At 39.5% G+C, this 14,803-nt stretch overlaps 2 protein-coding genes across 4 annotated transcripts; one reads left to right on the forward strand and one right to left on the reverse strand.

The window, feature by feature from the left end:
* Positions 1-2,417: 2,417 nt before the first annotated feature.
* On the forward strand, positions 2,418-10,465 carry LOC4333983 (DEAD-box ATP-dependent RNA helicase 16-like). The gene is made up of 15 exons (NM_001418629.1): positions 2,418-2,837; positions 3,307-3,471; positions 3,745-3,834; positions 3,936-4,064; positions 4,495-4,595; positions 4,953-5,067; positions 5,314-5,445; positions 6,077-6,142; positions 6,499-6,678; positions 6,917-7,012; positions 7,132-7,269; positions 8,233-8,315; positions 8,620-8,657; positions 8,741-8,961; positions 10,085-10,465. Exons 1-15 carry the CDS (start codon positions 2,457-2,459, stop codon positions 10,160-10,162), a joined length of 2,013 nt encoding a protein of 670 aa, NP_001405558.1. The 5' UTR covers positions 2,418-2,456; the 3' UTR covers positions 10,163-10,465.
* Positions 10,466-11,097: 632 nt separating this feature from the next.
* Positions 11,098-14,803, reverse strand: LOC4333984 (transcription factor bHLH74). 3 transcript variants are annotated; one of them, XM_026024179.2, is made up of 11 exons: positions 14,724-14,803; positions 14,389-14,438; positions 13,016-13,234; positions 12,762-12,877; positions 12,465-12,656; positions 12,302-12,367; positions 12,156-12,224; positions 12,004-12,075; positions 11,751-11,924; positions 11,573-11,663; positions 11,098-11,481 (listed from the first exon to the last, which is right to left on the reverse strand). In XM_026024179.2, exons 3-11 carry the CDS (start codon positions 13,194-13,196, stop codon positions 11,459-11,461), a joined length of 984 nt encoding a protein of 327 aa, XP_025879964.1. In that variant the 5' UTR covers positions 13,197-13,234; positions 14,389-14,438; positions 14,724-14,803; the 3' UTR covers positions 11,098-11,458. The 3 variants fall into 3 exon arrangements, with proteins under 3 accessions (XP_025879964.1, XP_015632667.1, XP_015632666.1); XM_015777181.3 differs by having other exon boundaries at positions 14,570-14,734; XM_015777180.3 differs by lacking the exons at positions 14,389-14,438; positions 14,724-14,803 and adding an exon at positions 13,807-14,285.

The following is a 14,803-nucleotide window of genomic DNA, read 5'->3' on the forward strand; positions in this document are numbered from 1 at the left end:
CGTTTAATACTTTAAATGTGTCTTCGTATGCTTAAAAAAAAAATTGGCCAAAGAACTAAACACGTCCCTAGTACTGCTTAACCGTTGGCACGCTTGTACTCCCTCCGTCCCATAAAAAACCAACCTAATACCGGATGTGACACATTCTAGTACTATGAATCTGGACATACATTTGTCCAGATTTATTATACTAGAATATGTCAAATCCCGTTCTAGATTCGTTTTTTCGGGACAGAGGGAGTCCTTGAGAAACTATCATATTATAATGTTTATTTATTCGCACAATTATACAAAGTGCATGTGTATATAATAAAAGTTATTTTCACCCATTACAAAGAACAAGCATCTGTTGGTTACTCATCCGTATCTAGAAAAGAAAAAACCAATAGAAATCATCTCCTTTTCCGTTGGATGTTTCTGGCCTACTCCTTCCCTTCTTATCCTCGTGCGTAGAGATGGCAACAGAGAATTCACCATCGGGGGTCACATCCGTGTCCCCATCCCCGTGGTGATCGAAGCTTATGGGAGAGGTCAAAGCCATAGCCAGTAGCCAACAAGGGAGAGAAACGGTGGGGTGGCAGCGGAGATGGGTCTAGAATAGGTCCCTAGCTACAGGACACGCAGGTCACCGCGGAAGACGGGGAGTGGAGCACCATGCCTGCCCCACCATCCCCGATGGTGATGAGTTTTGCACCATTAGATTCCCCGTGAATGGCAGGTACCATCCATCCCCATTCCTTAGGCCTTGTTCGGTTAATCCCCTTGAGGGAGGGATTGGAGGGGATTTATTCCACACCTATTGTGGTGTGGAATTATTTCCCCTCAATCCCTTCCAATCATTTTCAATCCCCTCCAAACCGAACAATGCCTTAATGTGTGATTTCACCATGGGGAATCGGTGATCGAGTCCCCATTGCCATCTCTACTCGTGCGGCCCATCCGGCATGCCTCCGTTTCAGGCCGTGGCCTGCCTCATGCTGACAGGTATGGCCAGGATCCACCTGTCACTCATTCCCCAACATCTAGTTGCTCTCCCTCCCGAGCCGGCCACAATGCCCACGTCGCTGCCAAACCCGCGTGCCCTCGCTACCTCCCTCATTGCCACGTGCTCCACCTCTTCCCCCACTCGTCCCGCGGAAAACAGCATGGATTCGAGCCCCCACAACCTCCGTGAAGTCTGAAGCTTCCTCACCGCCGTCGCGACGGCTCGGCCTATAAAAAGCTCCCCATTTCCGCTATTGTCCACCACCTACGGAACATAAAAAAAGGCTGGGGTAGAGATGGGACGGGCAGGGAAGGAAGCAGATGGATAGGGTTGGGGGTAGGAGGGGAGGGGATAGATTCGGTTGTTTTTCGGAAAAGCCCTTGTGTTTTTCATATTTACAACACTACCCCTAAGAGCAGAATGTTCTCTTCTTCGTGTCGCATTTCTGTAAAAATTAGGGGTGTTTTCTATAAAACGGAACATGATGTTAGTCGGTGGGAGGACGTGCGCGCTATTCCGTCCAAACACGAGGACTTTTTTTTTGCATAAACACCACCACGCGGCATTTACTACGAGAAAGGTTGTGCGTGGCGTACATACAGGACGAGACCGGCACAACCGGTGGAGGAAACAGCGAAAAAAAAATCATGTCACCCAATTGAGGAGCTTCTGCACCTGCAAACTATATGGGACAACTACAGAGGAGCCAAAAAAATTCCAAAAAAAAGGAGAAAAACGATAGCTTTAGGGGTTTAACATATTAAAGATTTCATCCAAATTTTGTAACTAATTCAAAACGATTTTACTATATACTAAGCGATTTTGGTTGGATGGTAGTAGAAGGGTTTTTCTAATAGGACTAAAGTAACAGAGATAAGCGATTTTGTTTGGATGAGGAAAAAAAAGATGTGTTCCATTTAATCGAAATCTCTTAATATTTTTGGGACGGAGAGAGTGTATGTTGATAAATTTTCTCTTCAAACTTAACAAATCAAAAACAGTGTAATTGTAATTTTAAACAATAATAATTGGTAAGAAACTTTTACCTAATTTTAAACCATCAGATTTATTTCAAGATCCATGCAAAGTTGTGAAAAATATCATAGTACACAAGGTGAGGAGATTTGGTCTCGCAGCCTTCACTTTAGGAAAATAGCATGTTATCCTTGGATATACAAATTATATTATAGTTACATATAATTTACAGTATAATTACACTATGATTATTTTGTTTACATCTGGTAAATTTTAGGGAAAAATTTACTATAAAAATTTTATGTAGCTAATCTTAATTCAAAATTCTTGGTGTAGGTATGAACCGTTCTACTATTTCTTTTTCTTGGGGGTGTAATCCTGTACGTTGATTTCTATCGGACGGCGTAGATAGCATCCGCTGGAAACTTTGCCGCTATTAACCGAGCCGAGCTGCCCATTCTCCCGCGGCTGCGCTTCCGGCTTAAACCCTAGCTCTATGGCCGCCGCCGCCGCCGCCTCCTCCATGGCGAAGCGCAAGCAACGCAAGGCGGCGACGGAGCAGGAGGTAGAGAACCACGACGAGGCCACTGTCGCCGCGGAGGCGGGGCCCGAGAATGACGGGCACACGGCGCACGCCGCCGAAGAGGCTGCGGCCGCTGAGGAGGGTGTCGAGCGCGAAGGAGGAGGCGAGGGCGGCGCGGAGGGGGAGGAGGGCCCGGACGCTGCAGCCAGGGGAGGTGAGGAGGGCAAGGAAGAGGAGGAGAGGGAGGTGAGCTTTGACGAGCTTGGCTTGGACGAGCAACTGAAGAGGGCTTTGAGGAAGAAGGGCTTGGACAAGGCCACCCCGATCCAGAGAGAGGCCATCCCGCTCATCCTGGTGCGTGATTTCTGGCATCCATGCTTTGTTTTTTTTTTGCTTTGTTTTGTTGAATTACTGGAAATATTCGTCGTTAATATCCAATTATTAGTGTTTCAATGATTGATTACTGCATTTGTGATTTAAGCCCTCTCTCCGTTGTGAGAAGATTAAGCATGGATAATGTGATGCCATTGTGCAAATTGTTGTGCCGTTTGCATATTTGGGTTGTCTGCTTTGTCTGGTGAACCTTTTCGATTAGTTTTGCTATATTTCTACTGTTTGTCAGGGGCAGACATGCTAAGTTTAAGTTATTTAGAAAAAAAACTTTCAAATCTAATTATAGTATAATTGTAATATAATTCTGATATAGTTACATTTGCATGTTTTTTTCCCAAAAAACTTGCGACGTTTTTTTAGCAATTCCAGCAGACATTCAGGTTTTCAATAATTTGTGCAACTGACGAATAGTGTAATACTGTGATTTCAGGAAGGGAAGGATGTGGTCGCTAAGGCCAAGACTGGCTCCGGAAAGACCTTTGCTTACCTTCTCCCTATGCTGCATGAGCTATTGAAGTTGTCTGCAGAAGGGCGTATCCGAAAATCTGCTCCAAATGTTTTCATCCTTGTGCCAACTCGCGAGTTATGCCAGCAGGTATCACTCATCTACTTGTTATGAGATGAGATGATTTTTGTGGGCAGTTTAATATTTATTATTAGCTATGACGTATGAGTAGTTCAATGATCTATGTCAAGTTGAGGATTAATTCTGAATTCATAGGCTACATAAGAATGGACATATGAGTATATCTTTTAATTTAATGGCAGACCCTCATACTAGTCCTTTGGTTTATTTTTTAATGTACTGCATTATATGGTCATAATCCATAACATCTATGTGATTGTTTATTTGAATTGCTTGTGGTAGGTTCATAATGAGGCATCATCTCTCCTTGAATTCTGTACATCCAAATTGAAGGTTGTGCAAGTGAATGCGAGCATGTCAGACAAAGATATTGTGAGAAGTCTATCTTATTCTGTTGTTATTTTCTGTAAATAATATTCATGTTTTTCGTATGAATGCTGGCAAACTAACTTGTTTCTTACTGTTGTTTGCAGAAAGTTGCATTGTCTGGCCCCCCTAATATACTTGTTACAACTCCTGCTTGTGTTGCATCATGCATATCAAAGGGCATTATCCGTGGATCATCTATCAAAGAATCACTATCAATGATGATTCTAGACGAGGTGCAGTTTATTTGCCTTTTCATGATTTATTTTAGTTTGATACATATCATCAATGGGTAATTTGATAAGATTTTATTTCCACAAGGGATGATAATTTTCTTTATACATAAAAAATATGGCTGTTTAAACTGTGTATGTTTCTACATTTTGGCTGTCGTGCCCTTCCTCAAGTTAAACAAAATACTTTTGTGATTATTTTAAGTGAGTATGGAGTTTATTTTGTATGATCACATAATGCTGACATTGACATGTGCCGCTGCAACAGTGTGAAATTTGCTATGGTGTTGAAAATTTCAAGAACATTTTGACAACTAATATGCTGTCTTACTCTCTTAGACTGTTGTATATTCAAATTTGACACCTTTTCTGTGTAATATTATACTAAGTTTCTTTTGAAGGAGGTACTAATCCATTAATGGTTAGTTCTCAGGCTGACCTCCTCCTATCCTATCGTTGTGAAGATGACATAAAAGCTCTCGTTCCACATATCCCAAGAAGCTGCCAGTCCATCCTGATGTCTGCAACGTCAAGGTGAAATTTGGTTCCATCTTCCTTCCTTTTCTTCAATTGTTCAATTGTTTTGATTTTGCAGTTACACGATTTGGTTGTTCTGAGCATCAACATTTCAATCAAATGGATGGAACCTGTAATTTAAATAACCAAAAATTGGGATTTTTCTGTTTTGAATTTTTACCATACTATTCCAGCATGTCTGTCATTGCATCTGTTGATGAGATTTTGCTAGCAGTCAACCTGGAGGTTGAATCCCCAATATTGCTGCCCTTGAGTTGGTAGAACACTGTTGTAGTTTGATTGTCCCTCCTTGCCCTTGCTTCCATTTAGATTTCATATATTTGGTCTGATAGTAACGTTGACTTCTTTTTACAGCGCTGATATTGAGAAACTGACTAAGCTACTTCTGCACAACCCTTTTATTCTGACCCTTACGGAGGTTGGTCATGCGAAGGATGATTTGATCCCAAAAAATGTGCAGCAGTTTTGGGCAAGTACTTTTTCCTGCATTTCAGACAATCAGCCTTTCAGTCGTATCACTGAAACATATTAAGATCCCTCTTGGATATCCATAGATTCCCAACAAACATTTAAACAACCTATGGTTTCATGTTCCTTTCTAGTATTTTTTCTGGTACAATTCTTTAGTGGTGATTATTTTTGCCCTGCTGATTTCCCCCTAAGCTTTCCTGTAGTAGCTTGTATATCATGTACTCCTATTCAATTTTGTCCACAGATATCATGTGATGCTAAGGATAAGATGCTTTATATCCTTGTACTCCTGAAGTTGGAGCTTATTCAGAAGAAAGTTCTCATATTTGTAAACTCAATTGACTCGGCATTCAAATTAAGGCTGTTTCTGGAGAAGGTAAAATGGAACCACTACCTTACAGTAGTCAATAATTAAACACGTTTGATGATTTGGTTTCTTAATTTGTTGTCTGTAATTTTTTTCCATTGTTTTATTTCAGTATGTTAAGTGCAGTCCAAACCTTAATTTTAGGCCATTGTCTGATTGCTGTCTGAACATAAATCAAAGTGAAAATGTTGTGCTAGTCTAGAATACTTGGTACAAGAGTGTCGAGTTTTTGAAGACTCCATGGTAAACAGATAGTTATGGGGCAGCATGTCAGGATATGTTTCTGTTGAGTCTGTAGAATGAATCTAAGTGCTAGATTATTGGACACTTGAAAACTTTCACAAAATACTGAATTTGGAACGTTACTTTGTTTAATCTTAATTGCATGTACTGGAGTAAGAGTGTATAAAGTACCGTGGACTGAAGTTAAACAGGCCAGTGCCTTGTCTTTGATTGTCATATTGGGCATGTTATGGCTCCTCGCTATGATATTTGTTACATTATTTCTTTGTGTTGCTTTTTTCTGGCAGAATTCTTTGTCCAACAATTTTCTTCCTTGGTTCTTGCATCATTTTTTAAAAATAAATATGCTTATTGATGAATAATTTATCCTTATGGTGTCTATGTTGTACTTTTACAGTTTGGGATAAGATCTTCAGTGCTAAATGCTGAATTACCACAAAATTCACGCCTCCATATCATTCAGGTAGCATATCCACAGTGCACGCTCTTATTGCTGCTATTGTGCTTTATTATTACATAATTGATGATAATTCCCACTGAATATATCTTTCTCTTTCAAATGTTTGTTGAACAAGTAAATCTCTTACCTATGTTTCCATAGTTTTTCATCTTATTTTGGATTATCATAATCTTTAGGGAAACTGAATCTGGTTCAGTTATATTTAGTTTTTAAGCTTACCAACATGTCCACATCAAAGAATTTCCAGAACAAAAAGTGAGTGGGCTCCAGGAAATGTTTAGGCTCTAGTGTTCTAAAGAAGTCTGAAAGAATATCTTCTTGCGTTGTCCTACCGATTTAAACTATTATCTTTCTTTTAGGCATTCAATGCTAGGCTATTTGATTATCTGATAGCAACGGATGACAATAAGTCTAAAGAGGAGAGGCAAGCCAATAAGGGAAACAAAAAGGATTCTAGGGTGTCACGCAAGCAGTTGCAGCAAACTTTAGATGCTGAATTCGGTGTTGTCAGAGGAATTGACTTCAAAAATGTATTCACGGTAAGTTAATATATTGATATATGCAAGCATGCCACCAGATCTCATTGTGGCCAGAGGGTAACTTGAGCATACAACTGTTTGACATACTTTGCTATCATTTTGTTTTAAAATAGTATTTTATCTTGAGCCTGATGGTAAATTATTTGTTATTTTTATAGTTCCCATTCGACCTTTTGTTTCTGAAACAGGTATTCAGGTTGCAGGATTGATATTCTTTTATATTTGGCCTTTTCTTTAGGTAGTTAATTATGACATGCCTCCAGATCCTGCTGGGTATGTTCACAGAGTAGGAAGGACAGGGAGAGCAAATAAAACTGGTGCATCCATATCGCTTGTAAGTTCACCATTTTATGTGGCTCAATAAAAAAAAATCATCGCAGAGATAGCTAACTTGTTTTATAGATCCTATCTGTTATTTATTTATTCCTTTGGTTTGGTGTTGGACCTTTTCAGGTTTCACCAAAGGAGAATGGCATTTTTGAAGATATTGAAAATATGTTGAAAGATGTTGAAAATAGAGACACCAGTTGCATTTCACCTTTCCCATTACTTACAAAAAATGCCGTTGAGTCTTTACGCTATAGAGCTCAGGTATGGAGCATATTACAATGGATAATCTATTCTTTTGTATTAAAATATGTTTTCAATTGGTATTTTTGCCTCTATTCAATATGGTGTTAGAATTGAGCATTAGCATTAAAAGAGAAGTTAGGCATGGAGAATCTCTTTGTTTAGTAGTACTAGTATGAGTGGTAAACTGGTATTCCAGCCAGAACTCCCTATTTTCAGAGCGGTTTCTTGCTAGTAGATATATTGTTAGTTGTCAAAACATAAACTTTTGAAACCAAAGACTGGTCCACTTTCTGAAACTCTGGCTAGGCATTGGTCGAGATATATTCTATAGTCACCACTGACTAGTAAAAGGACGAAAGCTCATCTGGTACTATGTCACCTCTATCCAACTGTAGGCAGCAATGGTTTTATTTTCCATATATGGCTACTGTTATCTATTTATCGCCAATTCCATGCGTCACAATGCCCCATTTTATGCTTTCTCGGTTATTTTTACCAAATTCTCCTCTCTTTTTGGCCTAATCCTGTTAGTAAACATTTAGGTGTTGTGCACGAATCTCTCTTAGCATCGTCGTGAGACTCTTGTTGTACAGGGTCACTCCCATCTAACATGAAATATAGCCAAAGATATTTCTACTTTTTTTTAGTCTTGGGCCCTCATATACCTTGTGAGGGTGTCATCTGTTTTCTGTAATACAATGCATGATGTGCCTTTTAGCTTAAGAGGGTTTTCATGACCTAAGCTGTTGGGCTAATAGTAATCTGGCCATGTTTTAACCATATTATTGCTCCTGGAGTGCAACATTATGTTGGCTACTGTTCATTTTGCAACTCATATGTTTATTGAGTTTATTTGTTCATGAATCTTGATAAATCGTACTACTTGGTAGCTATTTTTTGTTCTTTCTTTTGTTAGAACATGCAAGAGCCTCCCATTTCATCAAGACATCTGGTAGCTAATGCCAATTGACACATTTACAGGATGTTGCCAGGAGTGTGACAACCCGTGATATAAAAGAAGCACGTCGCCAAGACATAAAGAATGAAATCCTCAACTCTGAGAAGTAAGAAAGTGGTTGATCATTAAGCAAATGCACATGTCATGGGGATAACTGAATCTCATGCAAAAAAAAAAGGGAACATGAATATAGCCTTGCTTGTTTAATGTTTAGAGCTTCTTAGCAACTTTCTTCTACACTATGGGTGCCATGTCATCTTTTCCAAAAAAAAATCAAAACAAACATTTCTTTTTTTACATAGAAGGAAACACACAAGACATCAATTGTTTATTTACTTTTCATACATTTACTAGTCATTTTCTGCCTCATGCTTTTCTTCTAATAGTGAAGCTATCTCTTGTCATCTTAGGTTGAAGGCTCATTTTGATGAGAATCCGAGAGACCTTGGTTAGATTCATTTTGTTGAGAACTTTTCTACTATTGAACTTGCCTAAATTAATGTGTGTACTGAATCTATTTCTTCTTTCCAGATTTGCTCAAACATGATAAGTTATTGAGCAACAAGGAAATCCCTGCACACCTACGTGATGTCCCTGAGTACCTTATTGATCCCACAACAAAAGAAGCAAGCAATGTAGTCAAACTTTCAAGGGCTGCTATGGATATCGATAAGCCACGGAGGAGGAAAAGAATGGGATTCAAGGGAGGATCTGGCAGAAGTAGTGATCCCCTTAAGACTTTCTCTGCTGAGGTACATCCATTCATTCAATAACTAAGCAAAAATTAGGTTGAAAAGATATTGCAAGTTTGCAGCTTACAAGGTCATAGAATAATCATACTTTTATTTAACTGTTACGAACCTTTTAGCTCTACTTTATCGGTGGTGAGATATTGATGCCATGGATACTAGATTCTGTCACAATTTGAGAGTGCAGTTAATTACGAAAAGTCACGGTTGAACTGATTTAAGATATTGTTTGTTTAGCTATCTTTTTTCTTAATATAGTTGCAAATGTGTTTAAAAATATAGTTGCAAATGGATGCATTTTTCCAGCTACATATGAGGTGAAATGTGGTATGACAACTCTGGAAAATTAATGAGCAAAATTTCAAAAACACATTGCATTTGGCCAAAGTACCACAAAACCTTAATTTCAAGCCACAGCTTTAGAGACTTCACATAACTATTTTAAGCATTGTCGTCACATCCAAGGGGCAGGTCCAATAAATCATTCCACAAGCCTGTTTCTTTTTGTTGTGCTATTTTGAAATTTCATCATGACTAGCAAGAGATAGGGTGAAACGCTTTGAATACAGTATGAGGCGGAAATGTGTATAATCACTCTTCCATTCAGTCACTCTACCACCTAGTCATGCTGGTGTTTCGATTTGTCTGTCATGGTAATTATCCTCTATGTAAACAAACAAAAATGGGATAATCTTGTGATGTCAGGTGTGTGGGTCTGGGCTTCAGGTCCTATGGAAACATGGCAGTGCTTAAATGCAGTGGTTTAGTGAAATATGCAAATGGAAGTGCTGTTCGTTGTTCCTTGAAAGCGTACTATTTGTGGTAATAAAATATTTACAAAAGTAGCATGAATTTTTTAGATTTACTTTGGATATATTTACATAAATTCCATCTCTTTTCCATGACAATTTTAAAAAGACGCACAACATAGCAGCCTCAAATTGAACCACTATACTTTGGATCTATGAAGCATCAAATATTTCTAAGTTCAAATGAGCTTTTGTTGATTAGAGATATTTGCAATCAATCTATTATATGTGATTACTGATCAGTTATTCCGTCTGGCTGCAACATGATGCTTCCACGCTATTGACTCTTGTTATTCTGATCTCCTGTTTGCTTCTAGGGGAAATCACGGAGGCGAGGGAGGAAGGAAAGAGACGGAGAACAGGATAGAAGAAAGAGGAAGAAGGTGGAAAGCTAATCTTTTGTGAAGCGTTCACTGCCAAGTGCGCACAGTTTTGTAGGTTTCTGGTATCTCGTCCTGTAACTTTGTAGCATCTCCAGATATAGGGGGATAACAATGTCAAGCTTTACTGAATGCTGCGTGTGCTATGCTATGCACACCATTATATAGACAGACGAGTAGAGAGTTTGTTTAGTTTCAGTTCTTCTAGAGGACGTGCATATTGCCATTCCTCTATTTATTCGAGGAATATCAGCAGAAAACTATGTTTCAAGATTTTTGTTGTATAAAAAATTGCATAAAAAGGTGATGTTTTCAGGTTAAGACGGCTCAAGTAAACTCTAGAGAGAACACTGAAGCTCTAGAAGAAGAAAACCGCTGTATAGAACTCTATTCAGGGCTATAATTATATTCAAATTGGAAAAGAAAAACAAAATAACGACCATAGGTGAGTTCATATACAGTTGACTGCAGATTAATGAAGGTCAGTTGCCACTTGGTAACATACTGGCATGATCATTCGAAGGCGATTAGGAGACTAGACGAGGAAAGCCGTTGACAAAGCATGATTAATATCTTAACATCAACTTTTTTGAATGGATAACATCAACTTCTTGCTCTTATTTGAGATAGTACTATTCTATTCCATTTCCGAAATGAAATCAAGATCCTATATTGACGTCAACCTGTGACCATCAATTCAGTGAAAGTCAACCCTTGTTTACGGTCGATCAAATGTAAGGTAATGTCGTTCTCTAGTTCCTACGAGGATGAACCTATTCAGACAGATTCAAACCATATTCAGGCCGATTCACTCATAACCGCAGATTCCCATGATGAACATGATCAAACATATTCAAACTTATATTCAGGCTAATTCACACTATCTTCAGTCTTCACACATAACCGCAGATTCCCATTCATTGGTAGCTGCAAGTTCTCATTCCAAATAGTGCGCAAATCATGAACTTTCGACAGATTCAATTCCTTGAAAATTTGTACCAAAAGTCCATCCTACTCGTTTGCATGCTTAAGCCCATCAATACTTGGTCCCAATCTTGGAGCTCATGAACAATACAAGGTTTCCCAATTTCCACAATCTAAAATACAGTAGCGATTTACAGTGGAATCAGCTATTTTGAGCTCCAACTGTACAAAATCTTCAGATGCCACATGAAAACCATACACTATGGGGAGCCAAGATATGGAAACAGGCAACGGCAACGAATGGTTAGGGGGCCTCCATCTATACAAAAATTGATACTGCGAGCGCTTTATGATTCACCAAGCAACCGTGCAAGCTATACCAGCTGCTCATTTTTCAATCTTCATGGAACCTGAAGTGTGCAAAAAGGAGGAACATTTCCATGAGTTTGATATATCACTAGTACTAAACATAATTTTTGACAAATTTTGGATCATATATACCAGAATTGTTGGTGCTGCCCTCTGCCATTGCGCCACCAGGGTTGTAGTTCAAGTGAGGAATGTTCTGAAGTCCTTCCCACATGGCAGGTATCTAGATTCAAGGTTCACATCAACCCATTGCTATGATTTTGTTTATTCATGTGTGATTTTGTTATCTTAATATGTGACCTGAAGTTACCTGGTTAACTGTGGAGATGTCCTGAATTGTTGTCCCCTGCAAAACATCTGCAGGATTGGAAACATTACACAGCATTTCTGGCTGCATGATTCCTTGGTTAAAATGAGCAACGAGGGCACTTGATCCTGGGTCGACTCCGTAGAAAGCAAGATGTCTATCTTGTGAAAGCATCATCTGAAAATAATAATTTCTGTGAACAAAATTTATCTATAACAAATTCTTAAAAATCAGAATGATCTGCAGTTGTCATTACTTGTTTCGATAGAATCTGCTCAATATCAAAGCTAAGCTCAGGGTTGACAGTTGCGAGTTTCATCGACAAAAACTGCAAGTTCAGATTGTGTTAGATTACAGAGTGATATTCCAACTGTCCAAGAAATAACTGAACCACCACCCTAATAGTACCTCAACTTGACGTTGTAGTGACTGTACATAATTGATTATCTCATCAAGCATGACTGCCTTACCAGTGATCTGTGAGGGGACAACAGTAAGTTGCACAGCACAAGATAGTCTCGAAGATTTTCTTGCAGATAAAAGAAGAAATTTACCTTACTGCAGCCTGGGACAAGATCTTGAAGCAGCTTCATCCTCTCGCTTATCTTTTTTCTCCTCAGCTGAAAAGAGTTCCATCAACTCAAGAATAAGTAAAGGAAGATCACAAAGCAAAACTGAACCAGGAGCAAGAGTCAAGAGTACTACTCAGAAGCTTACTCTTTCTGCAAGGCTGTGGCTATTAGTGGCTTGGCCTCGCTTTGCCCGGACATGAACATAATCTTCTTTAGTACCATCACCATCAGAAGAATCTTCCTTGCTTTGCATTTTGGAGCAACTCTTTTGGTTGTCCTCCTCCATTGATATCCTCTCTTGCTGAGATGAAACCTCTGTCTGTTGATCACCAACATTCTAAACCAACAATATAATGCATTTAGCTATTGACATAAGAGAAGAAACCATCCACATATAATTCCACACACAGATTATATAACAAAGCCCAGAAAGAAAGCATACTTGTATCCTGCTACTTGCTGATGGGTTCAACAAGGCAATGTGATCATCTATTCCTTTCCTTCTCTTTGCACCACTGCTATGATCATCACTCAGTTGGATATTTTGACAGAATGTGCCTGTGAGAGATTATCGTCACTATTAGGATTTATCTACAAAATCATTACCTTCAAAAACATCTCAACAACTGCACAATACTAAGTTAAGAGCTACTAATACCTCATCAACTGCATAATACTAAGCTAAGAACTACTAACCGTTGGGTGATCTATAGAGTCCCTCTCTATCCTCTAACACCATGGGGTAAGCTTGAAATCCAAATGCGCCACTGTTATACCCCATCTTCTGATGCAGTGCAACAGAATCCCAGTTCACCTCCAAGAATTCTTTGCCACTATTTGGACCAGGACACTGATCAGATTGCTGGCCTGAATACATCTCCAACTGTTCAGGAAACACCTATCTTTCCCTGTTCCCTGTTCAGCAGTGCAAAATAGAGAAGACATATGAGAAATTCAGAACTGCAACAAGATTGCCCCAACAGAACATAGAAAGCTAAAGAACACCTTGAAACTAAACATAGAAAACTTTGATCAAGCCTGGAAAACCCTTCCATTCAAATGAACAGCTCAACTAGTAATCCTCACACAGTGGTGAAATTTAAAAGCAAACCAGTCCCTTCAAGAACCACTACATATCCCCTATCTAAAGATAAAAAGAAGGCCAAAAGAAGGATCACCATCCAGGAAAAGTTCTGCTGTAACAGCTGGAGATATGCTTCAGAGCCTTAAGGAACAAACCAAATCTGCCACCAAAGAAGAACACACAGTCCAGAAAGTGAAACTTTAAACCCCAGAGCACACAAAGGGATGAGAGACACAGGAGAAATGAACTCCATCATTAAGCAAACAGCACCCACTAACTTATTCTTTTGGAGCAAAGTGATGAGACTGGAGGAGAGCCTCTGCGCTTCCTAAAAGACTCAAAATCACCAAAGCTAATTGGAAACAGCAAAAGCCTACCAAATCTTCAAGAAATAGGCACGTACCACATTACCACCGTTGTAACTTGAAGAAAAAGAGTGTTTGTTTCACTGGATGTAGAGCTTCCAGACAAGTTAAGAACCAACCAAGAAGTGCGTCTCCTTTTGGATATGGCTAGGCAGCTAGTCCCAAGAAGCTCAAAAGAGCACCTAAAACTGCCCCAAAATTGAACTAAAAGAACCTATTTGGATGATGAAATCATCAAGATATCACACTCAGGGGCACACAGAAAGATGAACGCCCCCTCATGGCCTCACAGAGGATTTGATCACCCTATAAAATCTCACCATTACCTAGGAAAATCACAAATGTGAAGCTAAAGAAAGAACACTAGTACTGCATCAGCAAAGCTTATAAAAGGAAGCAGAGTGGGCAAGCTACTAGTTCAGACTGAACTTGGCGAGGGCGTGAGGCCATTTGAATGCACAGATAGCTGGACTAGGATCTGTGAGACATTACTAGGGCGTTGAAGCTTTCCGAGAGCAGAAGGAAGGAAAGCAACAACCTTTGACTACTCCACCGTGGTATAAAGATCTTGAAAGGAACAGAAGCAAAAATGTTCAAGACAATAACTGTTCGAAAATTACCTGACCGCGAGATCACATGAACCCCTGCAAGAGCCCACCACCAATTTCACCTGCAAATGGAGACATGTGTATACTGAAACAATTCAAGAACGCAAAAAAGGAAAAAAAAAAAACAGCAGCTTGATGATCTCCTCCCTTTCAAAATTCTCTCTTTTTTTAATCTTTCTCCGCAGCATCTTACCTAGTGCTAGTGCGCATTTGGACACAGCTCAGTTGTCTTCTTGGCCGCAATTTGACCGCAGGGGAGAATGAATGGTGCGGTGAAAGATTATATGGACAAGAAGAGGGAGCAAAAGGGCAAGAAGAGAGCTGCAGGCTAATGTGGTGTTTGTTACCTGCCACTGAGGTGAAATGATTCCTTCTTGCCCTCTGGCAAAGGGTTGTTAACCACTGCAACTGCCCCCCTCCTCTCTCT

The sequence above is a fragment of the Oryza sativa genome, chromosome 3, assembly GCF_034140825.1.
Source record: "Oryza sativa Japonica Group chromosome 3, ASM3414082v1".
Lineage (NCBI taxonomy): Eukaryota > Viridiplantae > Streptophyta > Magnoliopsida > Poales > Poaceae > Oryza > Oryza sativa.